General features: G+C 44.5%; 1 protein-coding gene across 4 annotated transcripts in view; it reads left to right on the forward strand.

Annotated features, from left to right (window-relative positions):
- LOC147729863 (N-acyl-aromatic-L-amino acid amidohydrolase (carboxylate-forming)-like) overlaps window positions 1-26,694 on the forward strand; it is a 156,658-nt gene that overhangs the window by 78,876 nt on the left and 51,088 nt on the right. For all 4 annotated transcript variants that reach the window (XM_086954779.1, XM_086954776.1, XM_086954777.1 and 1 more), the window contains exon 3: window positions 21,504-21,699. In XM_086954779.1, coding sequence (XP_086810905.1) covers window positions 21,504-21,699 — 196 coding nt within the window. The remainder of the gene's footprint in view (window positions 1-21,503; window positions 21,700-26,694) is intronic.

Consider the following 26,694-nt stretch of genomic DNA (forward strand, 5'->3'; position numbering starts at 1 on the left):
AACAATAGGAGGTGGTCCTTAGTTACAACTTCCAATCAAGTCTCCTTAATGTAAGATTCTCTCCTCACTTATGTTGGGAGGGCACAATACTTCATGTATGCATCAAGGCGAAGTGATACCTTGGTCTAATTTCCGTTAGTCGAATTCTTATTTGAGGAGCTCCTGCTGAAAATGTGAGGTAGCTTCTTGAAGGAGTTCCAAGACATATAGATAACCAAGCCTTAATTTAATGCTTGTACGAAATTCTGGGTAAGCTCCTACTAGTGAACTCAGGTAGCTTCTTGCCGAATTATCAGCCCGTATGCATAGCCAAGCCTCAGTGTGTACAAGGACGCCACCCCGAACGTCGTACAAGCATTAAATTAAGGCTTGGTTATCTATATGTCTTGGAACTCCTTCAAGAAGCTACCTGACATTATCAGCAGGAGCTCCTCAAATAAGAATTCGACTAACGGAAATTAGACCAAGGTATCACTTCGCCGTGATGCATACATGAAGTATTGTGCCCTCCCAACATAAGTGAGGAGAGAATCTTACATTAAGGAGACTTGATTGAAAGTTGTAACTAAAGACCACCTCCTATTACTCTCCATTGAAGGGGTTATTATTATCCCTTGGTTGCCCCCATCTGTTTTTCCAGTCCTGATGAAGACTCGCACTCCCCAGGTTCAAATCACCGATTGGGCATAAGACGAGTCGAAACGTCGACGCTACCTTCATATAACCTTGGACCAACAAAACAGTTTTTTTTATATAGTGCAAACATTTTAGGACATATATGTCTGGATGTAATAATGTTTTGATTACGAAAATTTAAAAAGGTTTGGCCAGGGACTCAATACGGCAAATCATATGTCCGATATTGCTTGTTAAATAATGTGAATATTTTCTGTCCACCATTGTGAATTTCCTTTCTGCTCACTTATTTCACACTCCAATCACGCTTTTCTTTGCACGCTCCTCTTGGGCAACCACCTTGTTTTTATCTATTTTGAAATGATATATTGCGTATAAAAATGAACTGCCAAAAATGAACTAATGAATTAAAAGTATTTCTTTAACCGTGGTGTAGGTTTATCACTCTGTACTAAGCAAATTGAGTACAATAGAGCAGACTGGTTGTTGTTGTTCTATACTTAAAACTTTGGACATTATAATTGATTAAGTGAATCATTAGAATCAATAGGTTCAGGACCATTGTTTTTCTATATGACAATCCAATTTGGGCAGCAAGAATGGCCAGGAAAGGGTTCAGGCAAGTGGCATTGTGGTCTCACAAACTTATCAGTCTGGTCTCTTGGCACTAGTCTTAAATAGAACCTAACAAATAAAGTATACATCAGTATTTGTCTGTATCTAATAAGAGAAGTTCCCTATTTCATACTTCAGTCAAGCCTGTATTCCAAAGAGTAGGGGTCTGAATGGAGAAGGATTAAATGCCTTGTGTGGATAAATAGAGTTTTGAAACAGTAAGGGCTGATTTTCGCTATGATTTTAGCTATGAGTGGGGGATTTAAGATTCAGCAGTAAGTAGAGAAGTGTTAAGGAATTAAAGCAGGCTTCTACAGTGAGTAGCTCATGACCTACTGGTAGCTCGCCAGGTACGTTGTAAGTAGCTCTCTTGTGTGCTGCCAGACTAATAATGTTAAAGCTTTTACTTGGTTGAATTAATATACATATACCAAAATGTAGAATGTATAGTTGGGACAAAAATGTGATACTTGCAAAAAAATGGATAAATTTCCCCAAAATATTTAAAGCTGATATTTGAGTGATAAATCATGTGGTACTTGGAAGAATCCTTTTTTTTTTTTTTTTACAAATGTTATCACCATATTGCCACAGGCTTTTCAGCTATGAAGGATATGTATCACCCATGTAGAGGCATTCCATATTGACAAAACCTTTATAGATTACTACTAGCAATCACCTCAGTGCATCAGGCATGGTTGCCAGCAGTAATCTTGTAGCCAGTACTGTAATCTTGTCGGATGTGGTCACTATTAAATCAACAGTAATGTTAGTAGCACACAGTGAGTTTCATTGAACATAAGTAAGCCTTATTAGAGAAAAAGTTGGAGACCCCTGAAATAAAGAATTTATCGGCTAGACTGCTGATCACAGATTATCATTGTAGTGATCTGTGGAAGGCAGAGACCTGAAGTTATTTACTCACGCCTAAAACGGAATGTACAGCTACATTCTGGGCTCTCTCCTCTGATCAGTTAATGAAGATAGCACTCCGGCATACAAGCTGTTGCAGTAATCCAGTCTCGAGTTGATTAGGGCACTAAATGCAATTTCACTTTTTTCAACTGGAAGTAGAGGCAGGGTATGAGGTACTATTTAGATGTCAGGCAGTAACCATTAAGCTGATTTGTGGAGCCAAGGAAGCATCTGTGTCAGAGTACACCTGAAATTGTTAAAACTATAAACCCCCCCTTACACAGATTTAAACCACAGGACTACGCCTTACCTTAAACCTGAAATCAATCTTTCCGCTATCAAGGCAGCATATGTTAGTGGTGTATAAGAGGATCAATACGCCTGCAATTCTAACAGGAAGACCATGGACTATGTCCATACCCACCACCACAGTAGAGGAAGGGTGACAGGGAGGTGAAACCATCCACTTGAGAAACCAGACTCACTGTTTTACAAGCCTCAGACCTGCTGATGTCATCAAATATGTTATCAGTGTAGATGATGAAATATCTACTTAGGAGTAATTAACTAACTGCTATAGCACCAAGTGTCCTTTAAAGTTAAATAACAACATAAGCAACATGTCTCCCCAGCATAGCATGATCTATCACCTACATATACAATTTGAATACATTTTGGAAATTCAGTAGTTTTGTTCACAGACATCAGCTTGCCAGTTTCTGAAAATGCACGCATTATTTTGTCAAATACTTGTTTTAAATTTCTTCAGAGGATGCACGGTCAACGGAAAGATTCTAGGATCAGACAAAAAGGTGAATACGGCCTGCCCTATTGTCCGGAGATTATGATCTCCCATCCAGTTGCATTATGTTGCAGTGAGTTGAATGCTGTCCTGGTCTTGGCATTTATTAGTAATGAATCAGATGCTGTACCAAGAGCTGTGTCCATAGACAATTAGATGTACATTTTAGAGTAGATGCAAAGCAGAGCGCTAAATAAAGCAAAAGCTATACCTTAAAATGGCCTTTGATGTCCCTGCCACAGTAACCCAACTTTTGTTTATATAGTCATTCCACTGCTCTAAATGGTATTCCATATCCAAGGTAATTACATAAGGAACCCTCCTCTGAAGCGCACTTGAAATTTGCAAGATAGCTAGCGAATGACTACAGGAGTTCCCGAGTAGGCATCCTCCAACTGTGCAAGTAAAATTGCATAATCGGTGTGTTATGTTATTGGAATTGGCTGATCCATCAGAGAGACATCTGTACATAGCTTTAGGGAGACTTTTAAATATGTGAAATTACAAAGATCCATCCCATTCAACCACACAATGACCTTCCCACAATAAAGCTATAGCCACAGAATTAACCCTCCACCCCAAAAATAGATGGCTATTTCAAGTGACATTTCATGGAAAAGAGAAGCCACCTCTGTCATAGGTAAAGGGCACCTACATTCTTCCTAAATCCTTTATTAGAGCCTATTTTGCGGCTTAGTCAAGCAAAACGGATGAGCAGCTGTAGGAATTCAAAGATTCAGAGGTTATTATTTAGCTCAGAAGAAATTCTTGCGCTGGTGCTTGAAATTAAGTTAATTTAGATTTCAGCCCCTTAAGTTAGTATTGTCAATTTTATTCTTTTTCCTCAGTTAAAAAACGCACCATAGTTCCCCTATGTCTGAAAAACATGCACCCATTGTTTTAGAAGTACGCAGTAGACTTTTGATTTGGTCTGCAAGCTCTTCAAGAACATGCATCTTCAAAGGTGAACTATGCATGATATACTTCCTATAGGACATTAACCCTGTGCTCATTTGTCTGGCTGGTTTGCTGAGAAATGAATTACTAGATTTGTAGCGTCTCTCGCTCTCTCTAATTTATTGGAAAAAAAAAATGACCTCCACATCCAGGAACTTTTTTCTCTGGGTTTGGAAGTAACTATAAGTTTTTTTCTGTCCCTTACTGACAGGTGGCTGACAGAAAAAAAAGCTATCACATCGTCCACCCAAATCTGACATTGAGCAGTCAGAGGACGCTTTCCATTGACAGAGCCAATAGGGGCTTTGTTGGCAGAAAGCTGGTGGTCTTCTCAACACTATATAGGGCAGGTGACCCACATTTTGGCATACCAAATACTCCATCGCAAACACAGCGGAATGCCCTGTCCGCCAAACTATATAAATTACCCCCTTACACAGGTTCCGACAACAGGACTATGCCTCACCGTAAACCAATCTGTCCACTAGCGGGCCTTAGGCAGCATAAGTGGTGATGTCATTAAATAAAAAGATTAGATGATGAAATGTCTACACAGGAGTAATTAGCTAACAGATATAGCACCAAGTGTCCTCTTACACTAAATAAATAATATAAGCAATATGTCTCTGTGGTATCTCCCATCATAATGCCCCCCCCGGCGGCTCCGCTTGTAATGGAGCTGCTCGCGGTGACATCACTTGGAATGTCACCGCGACCAGCGTTCCAAGGCGAGCGCCGGGAAGGAGAGTGCGAAAAGGTGAAAGCGAAGGCTGTGGCTGAGGTCGCAGTATATATGTTAACCTCAATAAATCCTTTTGGTTGAACTACGTGACGCCTCTCCTCTTCTTTGGCTGTCATCACACTGGCGACGAGGGTGGGATACGAACCCACGCGTGCAAAGAGTTTGAAGATGTAAGGAGAGCACTTGCAGAAGCCCCCAGTTTAAAGTCATACATACCCAACCGGGCGACTGTAGTCACCACCGATGCTAGTGCCAAGGACCATGAGGAGCACGATGAGAGACTGAGGCGGGTGCTAGGAAGGTTCCAGTCACAAGGACTTACAAACTTGGCACCTCCCACAAGCAAGGATGAAATCAAGTCATTCATGGGGATGTTGGAGTTCTACGGGAAATTTGTAAGAAACCTGGCAGGGAGGACGTATGCCATCAGACTGCTGTTGAAGAAAGAGGCTGAATTCAACTGGAGTCAGGAGTGCCAGAGGGAGTTTGAAGATGTAAGGAGAGCACTTGCAGAAGCCCCCAGTTTAAAATCATACATACCCAACCGGGCGACTGTAGTCACCACCGATGCTAGTGCCAAGGGGCTGGGAGCAGTCCTCACCCAAGTAGGCAAAGACGGAGAAGAATCCATAGCATTTGCCTCAAGGTCACTCCAGAAGTCCGAGAACAATTACTCGGTAATAGAAAAAGAAGCCCTAGCAGTATCCTGGGCGTTGGGGAAATTCAGAGACTTCCTGTGGGGAACTCAATTCACTCTTCGCACCGACCACAAGCCGCTAGTGGAAGTGTTCAGCAAAAAAGGTCTGGATGCCATCTCCAGCAGGATAAGGCGGTGGGTGGTCAGCCTCCAAGAATACACTTTTGGTGTCGAGTACGTCCCGGGAACTCGAAATTTTGCAGCAGACTGTCTGTCGAGACTCGTCAGCGAAAATGAGGCCAGGGAGAAGCAAAGGAAGGTGGATGATGAAGAGGATGAACTTCAGATGGAGAATGTCTGCACCATCCAGAGAGCGTTGGGTGAAGAAACGTGGAGGAAGGCTTTGGGAGAAGACAAGATCCTGGAGGAGGTGTGCAAAAGAATAAAAGGCAGGTGGAAGAACGAAGATAAACGGGAAGAAAACCTGCGGCCATACTGGGCTGTCAAAGATGAGCTGTACATGGTTGATGAATGCCTGTTCAGGGGGACGAGGCTTGTACCGCCTGCGTCAGTGAGACACAACCTGGTTGAGATAGCCCACGAGGGGCATTTGGGTATCACCAAAAGTAAACAAAGACTCAGGGAGAACTATTGATGGCCAAACATGGATCTTGCCACTGAAAGGAAAATTAGGGACTGCATTCCCTGCAGCAACAGTGACAAAGTCTTGAAGCAACTGACGCCCCAATGGTATGCAGGCCACCACCGTCAGGACCCTGGGAAGAGCTGGCGTTAGACATCGTGGGCCCATTGTCTGGAGAACTGCGGACGCCTTACATCCTGGTGCTCATGGATTTGTATTCTAGGTGGCCTGAAATAAAGTTGGTAAATGAAGTCACGACCAAGACAGTCATCGGGTTCCTGGAAGAGGTGTTTATCAGGGAAGGGCTACCGAGCAACATTCTCACGGACAATGGGGTGCAACTGTGTTCGAGAGAAATGGAAGTTTTCCTAGTGGAGAGAGGCATCAAACACAAGCGTTGCGCCTTGTATCACCCCGAAACCAACGGCATGGTCGAGCGTTTTAACAAAACCCTCAAAGAGAGCATCCAGCTAGCCAGAGCCAGTGGCATAAGCTGGAAAGAAGAGGTGTGGAGGCGGCTAGAAGCATACAGGTTCACACCGCACCAGACGACGGGAGTCACCCCTTTCGAGCTGCTCCGTGCAAGGATACCCAACACCAAGCTATCCCCAGGGTGGATGGGGTGGCACAAAGGATGGTCAGGCCACTCCAAAGAAACAGAAAGCTTAGAGAAGCAAGAGGAAGCCATGAATAAACGGAAAATAAGATATGACCAGCTCAAGGCCACACGGGAGGCCAGATTCAATGTAGGGGATAGCATCAAGATCAGAACCCCTACTGGGAGAGCAAATTGGTCAGGGTACAGTAATCCTACCAAAATTACCAAACTATTCAAGAATGCCGTCAAAACTCAAGAGGGGAAGATCTGGAACCTAGGGAGGGTAGTGAGATTCCACCCACCAGGGCATGACTCTAGTAGTGAAAGGAGGGAAGAGAACGATGTTAGACAGAACGAGGGTCCTAACGCTGAGAAGCGGTCGTCATTCCCCCACCCAGGTGGTAGGTCTAGCAGGAGAGTGACCAGACCCCCCAGATACCTCGATCAATATATTATGATGTAACCCTTGCCATTCTGTCATTCAGGAGTTACTCTTCCTAGCAGGACAGTGACTAGACCCTCCCAATATTTCGATCAGCATGTATTGTGTCTTTTACTGCCACTCTGTTGTTCATGCGTTGTTTCATTGTTTTCCTTCCGCAGGGGAGGGGGATGTGTGGTATCCCCCATCATAATGCCCCCCCCCCGGCGGCTCCGCTTGTAATGGAGCTGCTCGCGGTGACATCACTTGGAATGTCACCGCGACCAGCGTTTCAAGGCGAGCGCCGGGAAGGAGAGTGCGAAAAGGTGAAAGCGGAGGCTGTGGCTGAGGTTGCAGTATATATGTTAACCTCAATAAATCCTTTTGGTTGAACTACGTGACGCCTCTCATCTTCTTTGGCTGTCATCACAGTCTCCCCAACACAGCATGATTTATCACCTCCGTATTCAATTTAAATACAGTTTGGAAATTAAGTACTTTTGTTCTCAAAATACACACATTATTTTATCAAATACTTGTTATTATTTTGGTTACAAAAAGACAATTTCATCAAACAAAAGTGAAAAGATCCATACAGCAGGTAAGTTTAATGTTACCTCCAGGATCACAAGTACAACCAGCTAGGCTGAGATTCAACTCGTAACTAATAATGCTTTGAATTTTAGCCCCAGGACATTCCGTTTCCATTGTCCCACAACATTCCATGCCCAAGACCCAGCACATCTTTCCCCTTAAAACCCAAACAAAACAAAGATTCTGAACCCTTAACTAAGAGCTGTAAGTTATATAACATATTCTTATAAGCTGAACACAACCTTACTTACTTAATCCACAACCAACAGGATAAGACAATGTTTACAATATTACACATAGTCACTTAGATTGACAGGTAGTCTTCTCTCCTTTGAAGTCCTCTGCCACCTAGCATGTAGGGCTACCATTGGTGATCCTTGGACCACAGAATTGTTTGTCGACATTACCTCCCTTCTCTGCTTAGATACTTTGTCCTTGTTTCACCACTTTCTATTCTCAAGTGTCACCATATGTTCTTTAACACGCAGTATTCTCTTTACATCAGAAAACTTAGAATGGTCTTTGGATATTATGTCAGGTAATTTAACACTGCCATAATCCCTGTATTTGAAATCCACTTGATGCCTCCCTATGCCAGCCTTCACTCTCACCTACCTCTTTTGTATATTCTCCCACTTGTCTCTCACTTCACTCTCTTCAGACACAGTCGACTCACTCATCTGGGGTGAACCAACTTAGTGGTTGTCCAACGACCCTTGATCAACGAGAAAGCAGATAAATCAGTGAAGGCATGAGAGAAAGTATGAATTGCCCACAACAAATCCTTAAGATTTTTTCTCCAATCCAACCTATTTGCCACTGACAGTTGAATATTATCCGTGTTGACTCGGTTACACCTTTCTACCAACACATGGCTCCTGGGATGATATATAGATGTGGTCACATGTTTAATGCCCCAGTGGGCCAAACACCTTTGAAACTCTTTGGAAACAAACTGCACCCCATTGTTCATTACTATCTCCATGGGAGCTTCTTCCCTCAAGAACAACAATTTCAAGAAATCCATGACCTCGTCCGAGCTAGCCGTTCTAACAAAGTCCACCTCAGGCCACTGTGTCCTTTAATCAACCAGTACAATATCATACCTGCAATGTTCTTCAAACACATACATTAGTCCAATGACAGCTTCAACCGGACTGGGAAAAGTAATATGGGTTTTATCACAAATCACACAAGCCACACGCTTCCTCACAAATCCTACCCTTGGCCTCAAGAACATCTCTCTGATACTCCTATTCATGGCTCTCAGGCTCACATGACCTTCCTGTGCCAGCCTCAATACTTTTTCTTTTATCACAGGGGTAACGACCAGTAAATCTGTCCTCCACAAAATGCCATGCCCAACATTTAATTCAGGGAACACATGCTTGAAGGCCATAATAGAATCACTCGTTCTTTTCTCTGGTCATCCCATACCTAACTAATTTATACCATCCTGCAAAACCTCATCTTCCCTAACAGCTACCTTCCATTCTTTTTCAGAAATATGTAACTGCTCACATCCTCACGTAAAAGCAACTGTATCCTTATCGTTGTTGTCTCGTACAGCGTCCTTTATTTTCAGGGGTAACCTGGCTAAGCAATCTGAGAAGACATTTTTCACACCAGGTATGTATTACAGACGGAACTCAAATTCCTGCAATCTGTAATGCCACTTGGGGATTCTGGATGTAGCCGTTTCCTTCCCCCTTGGGTGTGAACATACTGTAAGCGGTTTGTGATCCATCCGAATGGTAAAACAGTTCCCCACAGGTACTTCCTAAAGTAGTCAATGCCCCACCAAAGGGCCAATGCTTCACGTTCTATGACAGAGTAAGTACTCTTAGCCCCTCACAGAGGAAAAGTTAACCGCATATCTTTTCCTTCTCGCACCTGAAACAATACAGCACTCAATCCGTACTGACAATCATCTGTAACCACCACACATAGATCCCGCGTGTCAAATGGTTTTAGGGGAATACCATTAACCAAATCACTCTTAATAGAATCAAACTTTTTACTCAGTTCCTCATTCCATACAAATATCTAATTTTTAGTCAACAGCGACCTACACTGATGAGTCCTCTCACTCCACTTAGGAATGAACGTGTATAAAACTCTAACATTCCGAAAATTACTGCAATTGATCCTGTTTTATGGTGCACAAAATTCCACAATGGCTGTCACCAAACTCCTTTACAGCTCTATTCCCTGGGTCAACAGTTTACAACCCAGATAGTCCACACAATCCACTGCAAATTTGCACTTGCTAGCTTGCAAAGTGACACCTTTCTCCCTTAAGAGTATCAACACAGTTTCTATTGATTTGCCATGAGAGACTACATATTGTCCAAATACCAGAATGTCATCCTGGAAGCACTGTACATTTGGACATATTTGTACATGGCCTCCGCCACCCTCTGAAAAACTGATGAGCCCATAGTCAAACTAAAAGGCATTTGTTTAAACCTACAGGCTCCACCATGGGTCATCACGGCGACTCCCCTGATGTAATATAATCTAGTGATAAGCTGACAACATATCTAATGCTGAAAATACTTTGGTTCCCTTAAGAAAATACAACATCTCAAAAATATCAGGCAAAGGATGTCTATCTATCCAGATTCTGTCATTCAAATCTCTTAAGTCAATACGCATCCTCAAGGACTCATTACTCTTTGTCGCCAACACCACTGGAGATAACTATTCCAAACTCTTGATGGGTTCAATGATAACTTATTGACACAAAGATTCCAACTCTGCTTTCAGCTCTTTCCTCATAGCAAGCCGTACACCTCTGAGCTTATGTACCACTGGACATGCACCCGATTTCAGTATATTCTGATGTGTAAAACCCTTCATCTTGCCTAGGTTATATCTAAAAACTTCAGGGAAAACCATTTCCCAAACACAATTGCCTGCACTCAACACAGACATGAACTCTTTTTGTTAACATCACTTGTTCGGGGTGATTGGTATCCAACATTTTTACTAAGTTCCTCTGTTCCAGCCAGCCCAACATACATGACCCATGCTTGGCTACATAAATAGTTCCAGATGTACGGCTTCCTTAAAAGCTTAAAGTGGCATAAAATTCTCCAAAACCATCAATGGGTTTACACCCATATACAACAGGTCTAAAATGTAATCGTTTAAGATTGGCATTCTTAAACCTTTACAGTCAAGAAAGAACCAGAATCTGCCATCATAGAAATGAGAATATTCAAAATATCAATTTGACAATAAGGTCTTGTAATGGAATACATGCCCACTTTTAACACTCCATCCATACTATCCTCACTTTTACCTAAGTACCTGTTACTCATGCCATCCATCATCATAACCGCATTCTCCTCATCTGACTGCACCAACTCTAAAGATTTGGTATCAATCATGAGAACATTCCTGGACTTTAGATTTACACACTTTGGCAAAAAGCCCCTTTTCTTGCATTTTGCACACAACTGGTCCACAGCTGGGCAGCAAGAAGTACTGCCTAGATGATTTCTGTGTAACATTCCAGATATTTAATTTTCCGCATCATTTCTTTTCCACTTCATCTTAGACATATTATCAGTCTGAATAGCATGTGCCTGTGCACTTATGGCCATTTAGTCCATACATAATGCTGTAGCCTCAGCACTCTAGCAATTTCAGTATCCTTTTTCCAACATCAAGTTTTTAGTTGTTCACTTTTCTTGAGCCTTTCTACTGTTGGTTTTCTCTAACTGTAGATCCCTTATTTCATCCTCAAATGTTTTATAATCACATGCAGATGCTAAAATCTTTAAATCACTGGTGACACTTTCTACAGATTGACCAGGTAACTGATGTCTCATATTCAACTTATGCCTCTCCTTTATAACATTTAGTTTTTTTTTTTAAATAGAAACACCAATGTCCAGCATCTTCAAATTGTATTCAGTACCTTATTTCATGGTGTTCGTGTCACTGTAGTACTGTGATATGCTCAATGTTTAATCCTTAACCCCTTCGATGCTCATGACGGAACGGTTCCGTCATGAGCATCGGTCGCGCTGTGCTCATGACGAACCGTTCCGTCATGACCACACCCATTAACATTGGCCCTCAGCACAGGAGGGGAAGATCTCAAGCAGTGATGGTGTTAATATTGGCACAGCCGAATAAGCTTTTTGTTTGTATCACCTAGATCCACTGTTATTTGATATGCAGATAGCCAGAATGGTGAAGCGCTGCCAACCGAGAACTGCCCTTTTTTCAAATAGTGGTGCTGTTGCGCTTACTGGTGTCGCTACGCAGATTCAGGCACATTCCATAGTTGAGACCGTGAGCCCAAATGAAAATGGCGTCCGATTTACTGACGTCACCATGAACATCCCATCGTACATAGGTAGTGGCAGACCGCACAGCAATGCGTTAATGCTACCACCACTCTAACACCACAAACCAACAAACAGCAGTGCGGTTGCCTTCCCAGGTCATCAACAGCCGCCGCGGAGGATCCCTCACACACTCGCCCTGCCAGTCAAACAGGAGTGTGTGAGCAACCTGCTAGGCTCAGAAGCCGCTTGTCACCACTGAAATGTCCACAAGAAAGCAAAGTCCAGACGACATTGGGCACTACTGCAGGTAAGTTTTTTATGTTTTCTTCAGGATTTTAAGTACAACCGGCAGGGCTGAGATTCAGCTCGTAACTGACAATACTTGTATCTCACCCCAGGACATTCTGTTTCCCTTGCCCCACAACATTCCATGACCAAGACCCAACACATCTTTCTCCTAAAAAACCAAAACAAAACAAAACAAATATAGAGTCCAACCCATAACAATGAGCTAAACGTTTTATAACATATTCCCATAAAATGAACACAATTTAACTAACTTAATCCACACCCACCAGGACAAGACAAGGTTTACAATGTTACACATAGTCAATTGCTTTGACAGGTGGTCTTCTCTCCTTTGAAGTTTTCAGCCATCTAGCATCAAACAGAAGTTTGTCATTTTGTGAAAACCCTATATTTGCTTGAAATACTATCTCTTTAAATAAAAATGTTCGGTCTCCAGCTCATTTTATTTGATGTATTTATATATGTATTGATTGCATATTCGATAAACAGAGTATCATAATGCAAAGCACAATATAATAATTAAGAAGCCTTGAGAAAAATTTAGACAAATGTAGTTAGAAAACTGCAGTCATCAAAATTGAATAGCAATATATCGATTTAGTAGGGTATAACTGTGATCATAATGGTTCTTGTGGATCAAAAGAATTACTGTCCTTATTCCAGAATTGCAAAATACGTCTCACTATACTTGTCTGATTAGTACGGCCTAGGAGAGGTAAAACATAGGTAGACTCATTTTTTCATTGAGTAAAAATTAAAGATAGGTTTTAAATAATGTTTTATATATGCAAATAAACCAGGTAGATGCATAGGAAATGAGGTAATGATTCCTTTCTTGACTCACAGATATGACAAGCTGCATTTAACACTACCATATTTGAAGCTTCCATCAGCCTTAACTCAAAATAGTGATACAAAACTGTAGCTACTGTTATTGTTGACTCTGGGACATTGGTACCATTAAATATCTTAGCGGGGCCAGGGAGGAATAAGTAGCTGCCAATATATGCCCAAATTTACTTCTAAAGGAAAAGCATACCCCTGGTTAAAGATATATTTTTATTTTAAATATAAACTCTTTCAAAGAAATCTTCTGTTATGGCCATGTCAGAGCCAACTCTCAGTTATGAAATGTTTTTTTACATGAAGTAAGACTGCATGTTTGGTTTAGTTAAAGCACTTAAGTAGGGAGCGAACACATAGAAGAACAACTGAGTCCCTGTCTACTTAAGTTGAAAAATAAAGAACAGACTTGTCACATAATTTATCAATGACAGATTAATAAAATTCAGGCTACTATTCCAGTGGAGTATTCTGTCTGATCCTAAAACTGCTCCTAACATGAGATGCCTGAAAATGGTCCAGTTCAGCATTTGTTTTACTGGTATATATATATATATATATATAAGACATAATAATAATAAAACACACGAGAAATCTTGCATTAAAAATCTTCAAAATGATTGAGTAGTTAACTGTGTTGTATTTTTAAACAAAACTTTTAACCTTAATATAAAAGTTGTGAGTTTGATTTTTTTAGAGAAGCATGTTGACATGTTAATGCCCACATAATCATACGTTTGAGTGCCCTCTTGTGCCCTGGATGGATAAAAATCAGTTTTGATTTGAAAAATAAACCCGCGAATCCAACCATCATTACCATGTTTGGATCATATGTCCTACTTGATGAAGGAACGGTTTTGGTGCATGAATGGTTCATAGATTCTAGAGACTTCCAGGCCAGGTCACTATCATTTGTCTGACCTGCAGGCCTTGTAATACCTCGATACACCTCATCAAAAGTACATCAAAAGTAGGAAATCGTGACCTCACTTTTGCTCTTCAAATCAACACAGTGGTAAAAGGTTATTACTTATGATAGCAGCAACTTGGGTAGGGCCTCTCTGCACTACTGGGAGCCCATGAGGGCCCATCCGCTGCTGTTGCCAAGCATTACAGATCGGTGACGAAGCCGTGTGGCGTCCGCTGCAAGTTGGGTATGGAACTCTACAGAGTGGTGTGCTGAGGGCAGCCCTCCTGCATTCCAAATTGAACAGGCAGTTGCGAAGTGCAGTGCTTGGTGTACCAGGCGCTGCCTGGACCAATTTCTGCCTTGTTTGTAGTCTGGACTCCGTGAGGCTCTAGACGGTGGTGAAAGAGGAGCTGCCACCCTACAAGTGCCTTAACGGCCCCTAGGTGCAAAGGGGCTCTACCTGCTTGACTCCGCGCTTGCCCCCCCGAAAGCAGCAAGATCAGTGAACTGGGAAACCTGCCAGGCTGGGAGGGAATATTTCCTCCCTGTGCAGGCGGTGGCGAGTACTGGAACCGCCCTTTGATATATCGGTCATATATACCTCGCTGCACCCTCACGATGGAAAGTGGGAAGGGGTCCAAGACACCTGTGCAAATTAAGCTTGCTAAATTTGCCTGGTCTAATTCAAAGGACAATAAAGACGCCACCTCTCAAGAGTGTGCAGACAGCCAACAATGTCCACCACTACTGAAGGAATTGACGCTCCAGGACATCATGGCGGCCATTGGAATAGTACGGACCTTCCTGGAGACTCGCATAGATTCGGTGAATATTGACGTGTCCCTCATCAGTGAGCCACCTGCAGGAACAAAAGGTTAAAATGGAGGCGTTACTCGATGACTATGAAGGTAGGGCCCGAAGGAATAGCATACGTATCCTGGGGGTCCTGGAGCGGGCGGAAGGTCCTGCGTCTGATCTGTTTGTCGAAAACCTAATTCTAAAGCAGCTGCAAGCCGCACTACTCTCAAACTATTTTTACATCGAGCGCGCACCAAGTCCCTGGGGGTAGACCTAAACCAGGGACCCCCGAGGCCGATTATAGCGCGAGTTTTCAATATCTGAGATCGGGACATCATACTCCAGACATCACGCTCTAACCTACCGCTCAATCCAGATGACAGTGTGATCTCCTTTTTTCCAGACTTCCCCACAAAGGTTCAAGCTCAACGTCGCAGCTTTATGGTGGTCAACTGGGCACTGAGAGATAAAGTACGCTATGCTTTTTCCAGCTTTTCCCAGCAAAACTCCGTATTGAATCCGAGGGCAAGGCATGGTTCTTCTCTTCCCCTGAAGACGTGTGGGACTGGCTAGAGGGTCGGCGTCGGGTAGAGAAGCCACAAAAAGACCGCAACGGAGGGCCTTGCTCTTCCAGACCGGGCAGCAACGCCATGCAGCGAGGTGACCCAGTTCAAAGGGAAACTAACCCCACAACGAGTGTCTAAACAAACGGCACCTGTGGGGCTTGCATGGACATAGTAGTAAATTGTATCTACCAGGCTGGGTACTGATTACGCGGAACCATACTGGGACATCGCCCTAGATTACAACAAGTGATTATTCTATCACTACAAAAGTAAGGCTCTGGAAGATTTCCAATCCATAGCTTTAATATCGCAGCTGATGATGGGGCCGGATTTTATCCCCGGTATTTATTGTAATATGAGCCCATCCTCACATATGGCGGGAGGGTTTGGCTGCAACTAAGCACCTCTTTAATAGAGGGTGGGGCGACAGGCATTCTGCCTTGTTGGGGAGTGGATAGTTTGAAATCCACTGGCAGGGGTTCAGGGAGGGGAGAAGAGTTTTTATGTTCTGAGTTTGGTTTTTAATCACAAAGCACAGACAGAAAGATTTAATTACCTCTGTTTTCATTTCAATTGCAAAGTATGCATTCATGTGATTCTCTTGCCGGAGTGTACTTGATTGCCCTTATATGTCTATCCACCTGGTTGTGGCAATGTCGGAAGAGGCGGTAGCCCTTCCTACAGTACTCGCAGGTTTTCACATTTTCCTTATGCAGGGCCTATGGCTGGGACTAAGGTAGAAACTTCACTGTCTATTCTAACGTGGAACGTAAAAGGGTTGGGGGACAAAAATAATGCGGGTTGTTTTGTAGTATCTAAAGAGAAAGGCCCAAGCTCTGGTTTTGTTGCAAGAAACACACACAGTGGGTAATAAGTGTAAGGCCCTCTCACGGTGGGGATACTAGCTTACTCCCACCGCACATGGGTGGATCCACAGGGGAGGTTTGCAGTTCTAGAAGCCAGTTGGGAGGGGAAACCGCTTAATGTGGTCTCAGTGTATCTTTCCCCTGCGTTGGGTAAAGAGGCGCTTACTGACTTAGGGAAAATTTTATTAGATCTCCCTATAAGCACACTTATACGGGGGGTTTAATATGACTATAAACGATCATACTGACAGACATCCCCAGCATCCTCTGATGCAGCCCAATGCCTAAATGAAAGCCTTTGGCGGGCCATGGGCATAGTAGACATATGGCGCACCTTGCACCCAGACCTGATTCACTACACCTACTACTCCAACGCCCACAAGAGCATGTCCTGCATTGACTATTTCCTCACCCATGTAGCAGATGCCGGACATTTTAGACACCGACGTGGTCTTCCAAGAGGCATTTTGGACCATTCTCCAGTGTTGATTGAGCTTACGTATTGCAATACAAGGCACCGCAACAAGCTTGTCCTCAACCCCTGGCTGCTTAAAATTCCAGACATCAAAGAGACCCTAATTATGCAGACAGGCCATTACTTTAATGAGAATGTTGCATCCGTAGAATAGGCACGGACAATATGGGAAGCCTATAATGCAGTTCTGAAAGGGCAAGCCCTATCGCTCAAAACATGATGTCAGGCAACAAAACCAGCAACTTTCTCATCTGGAGAATGAACTCCAGCGATTAGAGACACAAAATGCTTTCTTACCCAGTGAGGGTACGGAGCATCAATTAATTGTTAAACAGCTAGAATACAAAGCCCTGGCGGGGGAAAAGACAAGGGCCAGATTACTCCAATTGCAGCATTAGGTTTATGAAATGGGAGACCGGGCAGGGAAAATGTTGGCATGGCTGGAGAAGAGAGAGCAGGGAAGGGGCGCTGGGTTCCGCAACTGACCGTTGGCGGGACGTGACAAGTCTCAGATCTACAGGACATCGCGGAAGCATTCGGGGATCATTCAGAAAAGGTCTATACCCTCTCAACTCTGTATACAGCTGAGGACTCCCGGCAGCTGCTGGCTGACTTACGCCTACCCACCCTATCGGAGGTAGATTGGGACTTCATGGACGAAGATCTGAATGATGGTGAAATTTGCAAGGCCATACTTAGTATCCAGTCATGGAAGGCAATGGGGCCTAACAGGGTTCCTATAGAATTTTTAAGACCATGGCCTAACGGGTCGCTCCCCACCTGAAAAAGTGTATAACGAAAGCCTTGAGAAAGGGATTCTGCCGGAGATCCAGCGTCTGGCCTCTATTGTCATTCGGAAACCGGAGCCCGCTGACAGTTGCGGATCCTATTGCCAATCTTGTTAATTAACTTTGAGGCAAACGTACTGGCAAACTCCTGACTTCTCGCTTGGTGTCAATAATCCCTTTGGTGGTCCAAGCGGACCAATCCGGGTTCATACCGGGGAGGAACACTGCTCTAAACATTTGCCGCGTTAACAATGTCCTTGGGCGCCAAACCTTCATTGAGGAAGATGCAGTAGTACTCTTTTTGGATGCCTCTATGGCATTGGACTCTATAGAATGGCCTTATCTTTTCGAGGTGCTGAAACGCCTGGGGTTTTGCCCGAGATTTCTAGGGTGGATCAGACTTCTCTATAGGGACTTAAGGGGCCAGGTGAAAGTCAATACCCACACGTCTAGAGTGTTTCTGTTGGGTAGAGGCACCAGGCAGGGCTTCCTCTTATCCCCCCTGATCTTCTCCTTAGTTCTTGAGCCACTGGCAACCTGGGTGAGATGGGTCGTCTCCATTAGAGGGCTGAAATGGACGGAGGGACACGAAGATAGAATTTTGTTGTATAAAGATGATATTCTGGTAGATCTAGCGTCCCCATATGCTTCAATACACACCCTGTTGAACATTTTCATCAACTTTGACAAATATTAAGGATACGCCATGAATTGGACCAAATTGGTGCTATTTGTTCTTCGGGGTCCTGTCCCCAGGCTCCCTCGGGATTTGAGATTGAAATAGCTCTAGACGGATATTCAGATACTTAGGGGTTTATGACACCGGATCCCCAACTCTTCCATTATAAGAATCTGGCCGTCCCCTTAGAAAGATTACGTAGTGATGTCAAATACTGGAGATCATTGTCGCTATCCCTGCTGGGCAGAGCTTCTCTGTTTAAAATGCTGGCTCTCCTGCGATTCCTATATATCCTTCAAAATTGCCCCTACAAAGTTCCTGACTCATACTTTAAAAGTATTGAAGGTGAGGCTCGATTGCTCTTATGGGACAGGGGAGCGCCTTGTATAGCGCTACTGAAACTGACTAAAGGGTGGTATGATGTCGGGGATTGCTCTCCCAGACATCAGACTTTATTATTGGGCCTCACAGTTAGTGGCCATAAATCGCTGGCTGTACCTTTTCCCTGTAGACCCTGCATATATGCTAGATAGATATCAGATGGGAAGGGAAGGGAAGGGTGTCTAGGAGCTTTATATACAAAGGTTCGGAGGGGGAGATATGTGGGCCCTACCGTGCAGACGGTCGAAATTTGGCATCAGACAAATAAACACCTAGGTTGGACTGAGGTGTTGACCCAGGCCACGCCCTTATGGTCTACTTAGAAACTCGGGTTCCTGTGTTCTCAATCGGGCTTTGATAAATAGGACACAATTGGTATATCTAACATTGGCCATCTAGTGAAGAAGTGTAAAATCCTTACGGGTCAGACTCCCCCCTTTCCTCTCAGACCCCACACCTACCACCTGCAGAGTCCCCCAGGGCTCCTCCCTCAGCCCGACGCTCTTCAACGTCTACATGGCTCCACTTGCCCCCATCGTCAGAACCTACGGACTCAACATCGTGTCATACGCAGACGACACCCAGCTCATCCTCTCCCTATCCAACGAGCCCAACACCGCCAGACGCAACTTTTGAGAAGGCATGGAAGCCGTCGCCAAATGGATGAAAAACAGCTGCCTACAACTAAATACCAACAAAACAGAAGTACTCATCATGAGCCCAAACCCCGACGCCTGGAGCGACACCTGGTGGCCCACCGCCCTCGGAAACCCGCCAACCCCCACAGACCACGCACGCAACCTTGGAATCATCCTGGACTCCGAGCTCAAAATGGACCGCCAGATCAACTCTGTCTCATCTTCCTACTTCCACACCCTCCGCCTCCTTCGTAAGACCTTCAAATGGATCCCCCTCGAACACAGAAAGACAGTCACTCACGCCCTGGTCACCAGCAGACTCGACTACGGCAACGCACTCTACGCCGGAATAAACAAAAACCTCATCCGCAAGCTACAGAACATCCAGAAAGCCGCCGCAAGACTGGTCCTCAACCTGCCAAAACACTGCCACATCTCCCAGCACCTGCGCACACTCCACTGGCTCCCCGTCGAGGCGAGAATCCCCTTTAAGATGCTCACCCACGCACACAAGGCCCTCCACGGCACAGGACCAGCATACCTAAACAGCCGGCTCAAATTCCACGCACCCCAAAGGACCCTACGATCAGCCCAGCTCTCCTACGCCGAGGTCCCCCGCACCGGAAAGGCCAAATCGGGAGGCCGCTCCTTCTCCTTCCTCGCGGCCAAAGCATGGAACGCCCTTCCGCTCCACCTCAGACAGACAACATCGCTCCCCATCTTCGCAAGAAACCTCAAAACCTGGCTCTTCGACAGACCCCCTCCTTGATGGAATGGAACCTGCACCCTCCCCCCACCCCTAGCGCCTTGAGACCCTTACGGGTGAGTAGTTGCGCTTTAACAAACTCCTGATTGATTGATTGATTGATTGATTGATTGATTACATTTAATGAACTACAACAGAAATATAAATTGGCCCAAGGGGAATAATTCCACTATTTGCAAATCCGCCATGAACTCATGACAACACTTCCGGACCTAAATACCCTACAGGAATCGACCCCTGTGGAAGACCGGCTACTCTCTGAGCTCATGCCAAACAAAGCTATATCACTAACGTATCGGAAACTTTGTTATAATCTGCCAGATCCCTTTCAGACTTTGCAGGATAGGTGGCAGAAGAAGATGAGGACTGGCAGACAGCACTGATGTCTCTGAGGGAAGCAGATATCACACTCAGCTTTCGTTTATTGCTACTAAAAGTCCTTCATAGAACAAACCTCACAGGAGGTACCCTAGTGAAAATGGGAACCAGACAGAGTGCTCTCTGTCTGCGTGGCTGTCATCAAGAGGCAACCTTATTTCACACTATATGGGACTGTCCCCTCCTGCGTCACATATGGGAAGGGGCGACAATACAACTGCAGGATGCCACAGGGAAACAAATGAGACTCACACCATCGCTGGGGCTTCTCAATATCTGAGACACTACTGATCTTACAGGAATCGAACAGCAATTAGCCTCGCTCGGATACACACTGGTCAAGAGTGCGATAGCAATGAAATGGGGGGCAGCGGAACAACTGTCGATCAGGCACTAGGGTGCCCTTAAAAATGGGATAAAGAATGGGGAGGGTGGAACACACACACAGGAGGTTTATGTACATCTCCAACAGTCGTAATGGACATATCGAGGCGCAATAATCAGCTATTCGGATTGTTAGACAAACTGACTGTATAATGTTTTACCATGGAAACACAGTGCTATACTATTTATGAAAATTGTGCATACAAATGCTTTGTGAAGTTTGAAATTAATTTAAAAAAATATATATATAAAAAAAAGAATGGCCATCCTAATGCAAAGGGTGGCCACCTTTATGCCGTAGTCAACTTTAATCCAAGGAATAGCCACAATAATGCCAGGGATTTCCACTATTATCTCAAGAATCCCCCTTTGGCCAGGAAAAATCTTTTGCAAGCTGGCCCTTATGCCCAGAATGGTCTCCATTATGTTATGCTAACCATTAAGCAGTGGGAGGACGCTCCATTGCACCAAGAATGGCCACTATTATGCCATCTCTGGCCAGTGTACCAGAGATGGCCACTGTTGTGCCAGAAGCTACCACTAATATTTCCAGAGACGACCACCATTATACCAAGGATGAAGGCAATAAACATTTAACTATTTGACATCAATATACTTCTCTTGCTTATCATGTTATAAAACTTTTAAAAACCAGGAATGTATATTATCATCCAGCAAAGCAACCTTGTTGATTATATGAGATTTTTCAACTTGGAAGAGTGGTACTGCAGGCATTGCAGGCATGAACAAACATTTATACAGGGAGAGCTTGAAAATCTGAGTGTGTTGTACTAATGTGCATTATGTAGTGTGGTACCTTTATGATGTACAAACATTTTACTTCTTTCGCTGTGAAAGGGCCCCGGATTCTGAGAATGATTCCTATGAGGAGAGACGTGCCAGAGAGATCAACCAGCTTTATGGACCCAGGGGGTCCGCAAGCGCTTGTGATTTTGTGATTGATTTACACAATACAACGGCCAACATGGGATCCACAGTATTAATCTTCACACCAGATGATCACCTAGCCATGCACCTTTGCAACTATTTACAGGTATGCATGTACATACGAGGTTGCCATTTTCTCTACATATCCTTTCCTGCAATTGCAGTATTTTGTGTAGTCTGTATAATTTGTGGGATGGTAAAACTTACATGTTTGTTTCTTAAGATGATATTCCAGTTCATCACGTTTTCATTTGGTGTACTTGATGGATTTTTGTTCTCCACTTTACCTCAGGAAGATAGTGTCAACTGCACCATGTTTTACATAAGAAGATCATTACTTTACAGCTTGGCGTAGTGTATTCCAGTCAGTGACATAGGGATAAGATGTATATGGTATTGTTTTTTTTATGGGGGGTCCTCCAATCTTTTTAGGACATTCACTTTAATCTTCTTGTTTTACGGTGTTCACGTCTTCTCTTAATTTAATGATGGCATGTAGTATTCAACTTACATGACATAGTTGGAGGAAACACTCCCAAAACCTCCTTCAGTGGTTGGTCTTAAAGAGATTGAAATGGGTCCCTATAGGTAATATTGATGTGCAGTTTTTCTCAGAAAACCTTTATAGGTTCTCACGTTTTACACTTTCTTAGTGTTTTGTTCTCACCTCATGTTATTTTCTGTTTGGTGAATCAGTACACTTCCACCTCACACACGCATTGCATATAGAAACCATTTTTTTATTTTTATTTGCAGCAGTCTTTTTTATGTTTTAATCAAGACTCGTATACATTTTGCTTCCCTATTGTTCTTTTGTCTCTGTATCTTTCCTATTGACTTTATATTTGTTTATTTCCAGTTTTTAACCAATTTATGAATTAATTTTCCCATTGCTTGCTCATCAGTTTGGAATCCACTGTTTATCTTGTGTTATGTTATGTTAAGTTATGTTAAATGAACTTTTTTGAGCGCACTAACACCTTTAGGTTCCTTGGCGCTATACAGAGAGAGCAGGGAGAAGAGACAGGAAATAACATAACAATGGTGACCAGCTAGTTATAAGCTTCAGTGAAGAGATACGTTTTGAGGGAGGATCTAAACCTGGAGTAAGGAGAAGACAACCTAAGAGAAAGGGGTACGGAATTCCAAAACGACGGGGCTAAAAATGAAAACCTAAGGCCACCGTGTTTCTTCCGCTTGAATCTGGGAATAGATAGCAGGGCCATTTGAGATGACCGAAGGGTGCGGGGAGGGACATATGGGTGAAGTAGGGAGGAGATAAAAAGGGGGCTATGGCCTGTAAGGGATTTGGAAATGATACAACCAAGCTTAAATTTGCAGCGGGCAGAAACCGGCAGCCAGTGGAGACTTTTTAGGAGGGGGCGGGCATGTTGATCACTTGGTTGGTGGTGGATCAGGCGGGCAGCCTGATTTTGGATCAACTGAAGTTTCCTAAGTTGATATGTAGGAATGCCTACGTAAAGTGCGTTTGCGTAGTCAAGTCTAGACATGACTAACGCAAGCAGGGCCAAAATAAGGGCGTCGGTGGTAAGTAGGCGAGAGATTTTGCGTATTTTCCTGAGTTGGAAATGGCTTGAGGAAACTACGGCGCTTATCTGGGGCGTCATAGAAAGATCGTTGCTTATGACGACTCTCAGGCTTTTAGCTGAGTTGACAGGACAGGGGGGGCTGCCGAGACTAGGGGGCCAAAAGGAAGAATGCCAGGGATTGGAGGATCCCCCGACAAGAACCAGCTCGGTCTTGTCGGGGTTGAGCTTCAGATGGCTTGAGCCCATCCAATCGCTGATGAAACAGAGGGTGTTTTGAAAAGTGGTAATAGATTCGTCCCCAGAGTCGATGGTGAAAACCAATTGAATGTCATCCGCGTAATTAAACGCGGATACATTGAATCTGCGGAGGGAGCGGATTAACCGGGCCAGGTATAGATTAAAAAGGAGAGGGGATAAAGAGGAGCCCTGTGGGACACCGCAAGTCAACTCGACATGAGTAGCAGAAAACTGGGACAGCCTGACAGCTTGATGGCGTTGGGTCAGGAAGGAGCGGACCCAGTCCAGGGCGGTACCCTGGATGCCAGCCTCTCCGACACGGTCGACCAAAATATCATGGTCGACCGTGTCGAAGGCGGCCGACAGATCCAGGAGGACCAGAGCCTGACAGGTGTTGGAGTCGGCTCCCCTGCGCAATTCGTCCATCATAGAAAGGATGACTGCTTCTGTGGAATGCGCAGGCCTAAACCCAGCCTGCTGGGGGTCCAGCACACACGAGTCTTCCACAAAAGAGGTGAGGGTTTGAGTAACATGCGACTCCAGGACTTTGCTGAGGAAGGGAAGGAGGGAAATAGGGCGATAGTTGCTCATGATGGATGGATCTGCCGAAGGTTTTTTCAGTATGGCAACCACCTCGGCCCGTTTAAAGGATCCCGGAACCACTCCCGTAGTCAGAGAGTTGTTCAAAAGGGCTAGGGGGGAGCCGGGCAGGAAGTAAAAGCTTCCCGGAGGACCGAGGGAGGGCAACAGTCGCTAGGGGAACCAGAGGAGACTTTAAGCAGAAGTGGGGGGAGATTATCTTTAGAAATGAGGGGAATCTGGGTTAGGGTGTGAGTGTTGGAGTGGCAGGGGACGCTTGGAGGAAGAGGAATGGATAAGGCGTGAGCCGAGATGCTAGTTTTAATCTTGGTGATCTTGTCCACGAAGAATTGGTTTAGGGAATCACACAGGGACTGGGATGGGAGGGGAGCAATGGTGACTCTCGCCGGGTTGGACAGTTCCTCGACAATAGAAAATATATCTTTGGACTTGTTGGAGGAGTCCAGGATTTTGTTAGAGAAGTAACTGGATTTGGCCCGGGCTATAGCAGACTTATACTTTCTCAGCTGAGAGGAAAAAATCGCTTTTGTCTCGGGGGCATATCCCCGGCGCCAGCGCCTTTCGGCCTGTCGAAGACCAAGTTTTAGTACTTTAAGGTCCTCAGTGAACCACCTGTGGGCGTTGTGACTGCGCCTCGTCTTGACTGGTTTTAAAGGTGCCACCGAGTCAGCGGCGGAGGTTAGCCATTGGTTGAGATTCTTGGACTGAGAGTCGATAGGAATAGTGGGTCCCATGGTGGGAGGGGCAGATGAGCTCAAAAGGGAGGTAAATTTGTTAAGGTCGGCCTTATTCCAATTACGTGCCAGGAAATTGGATCTGTTCAAACATGCTAAAAGGCTTTGTCAATGCCAGTAAGTCTTAACATTTACATATTCAGATACAGGCTGGCACATGCACTGTATCCAAGCGTTACATTAAAGCCATATCTATTGGTTAACCCAGTGCTTGTCTTCCATACGACATATTTGTTGGTGGATAACAAGAAGGAGGAGGGTAAAAGGTGCACATGCCCTGATTGGGTCACCCTCAAGGGACTACCTGGATGTCTCAGTTTCTTGTTTGTGTCTTTCAGTCCATGCCACTCTGATACCTTCTTTCATTTCTTGGCTTTTAATACCAATTCGAAAAGGCTGCCATTGTTCTGGCTTGATGTATGCTTAGAATCTTTCAGTCATTTATGGAGACTATTCAGGCTCTTTGTCCGTGGTACCTTGTTCCAGCAAGTACTTCTGATCTTCACTGCTACTGCACTTAACCCAGTCTTCACTATGTCTGTGTGTGCTTTTACTATACTTCTGGTACTTCGCATGGGCGAGAGTTCCTTTTTCTGGGGCTTTCTCTAGTCTTGATTGATCTGCCTCTATTTTTAGGTCTCTCCTGGTGTTAGCAGTGTGCATGCGCTGCTCTCGCCATGCGAGGGCCTTTTGGAATCGATACGGTTTCAGAAGGGTGCTTTAAGCCACGCCCTTCTTTCAAATTGGTTTGCGTCATCGTTTATGTTAAATGATGTCATGTGATTGGCGATTGGGCTTTTTGGTTATCGCCTTGTCCGATTTTAAGACTGCCCATTTCGACTGGTTGAGGCCATGTTTGTTTCTGTGACGTAGGGGGGTGTGCTCCTAGCGTGTTGTGCAACAAAGAGGTGTACAGCTGATTGCCCATAGCACTGTGCGCGCACAGCAGCCTCCGGGACGTGCTGCTGCAGATCTCTAGTGAGTGGCAGCTGTGGGTGCTCTCTGCGGACTCCTGTCTCTGGTCATAATTTGGCTTCCTGCCCGTGCCACTGCGCGCGCACAGAAGCCTCCAGGACGTGCTGCTGCAGATCTCTAGTGAGTGGCTGCTGTGGGTGCTCTCTGCGGACTCCTGTCTCTGGTCATAATTTGGCTTTCGTCCCTGCCGCGGCTCGCGCACAGTAGCCTCCGGGACGTGCTGCTGGAGATATTGGGTGAATGGCAACCGTGGGCACTCTCTGCCGACCCATGTCTCTTGTCACAATTTATACATTTACAGCATCTTGATCGTTAGCAGCTCAGTGTGGAAGTCACTGCTATCTGTATACACACAAACGCTCACATCCATAAACTGTTACATGCTTTCTGTGTCTTTATTGGTGAGCCCCACTAAGAAGCAGATGGGCTCTTTGCATACTCCCTGACAAGTGATTTTAAAAATGTAAGACAAATTACAAACTAATGTAGAGTATTTGAGTTTCACATGATTGTAAAGTAGGGAATGTTTTAGTTTTCTGTGTATTGTTAAATACTTAATAGACTTGTATAGTGAGTGAATGGAAACTTGTAAGCTGCTCTGTTTAAACCGAGATGCAGCTTTGAAAATCCACAAAGCTGTTCGGCTCGTCCTAAGTTTGCTGAAGCATTTTTGTGACTCATACGCAGTTGCTGTCTAGTGTGTCAAGTATTTCTATCCCCACTAGGAGCACCAGTGCAGCCAAACTGCAGGAACCAATGATCTGTCCCGCCTTTAAAAATGAGCAAAAGAAAGCACTTGCTTCTTGGTGGCCACATTTTCTAGAACAACCCTCCCTTCTATTAAAGGGGTGCATGCTCCCTGCCTGAGCAGTAATAGTAGCTACAGAAAGGGACTTTGGCCAGCCGAAGAGAGCACTACCAGGAAACTGAGGTGCTGTGTACATTGAGGCGCTGTGTACACTGAGGCACACAGAGGTGCTCTTCTCTTCTTGAGGCACGCTCTAC

Source organism: Lissotriton vulgaris, chromosome 2_1, assembly GCF_964263255.1.
Source record: "Lissotriton vulgaris chromosome 2_1, aLisVul1.2, whole genome shotgun sequence".
Classification (NCBI taxonomy): domain Eukaryota; kingdom Metazoa; phylum Chordata; class Amphibia; order Caudata; family Salamandridae; genus Lissotriton; species Lissotriton vulgaris.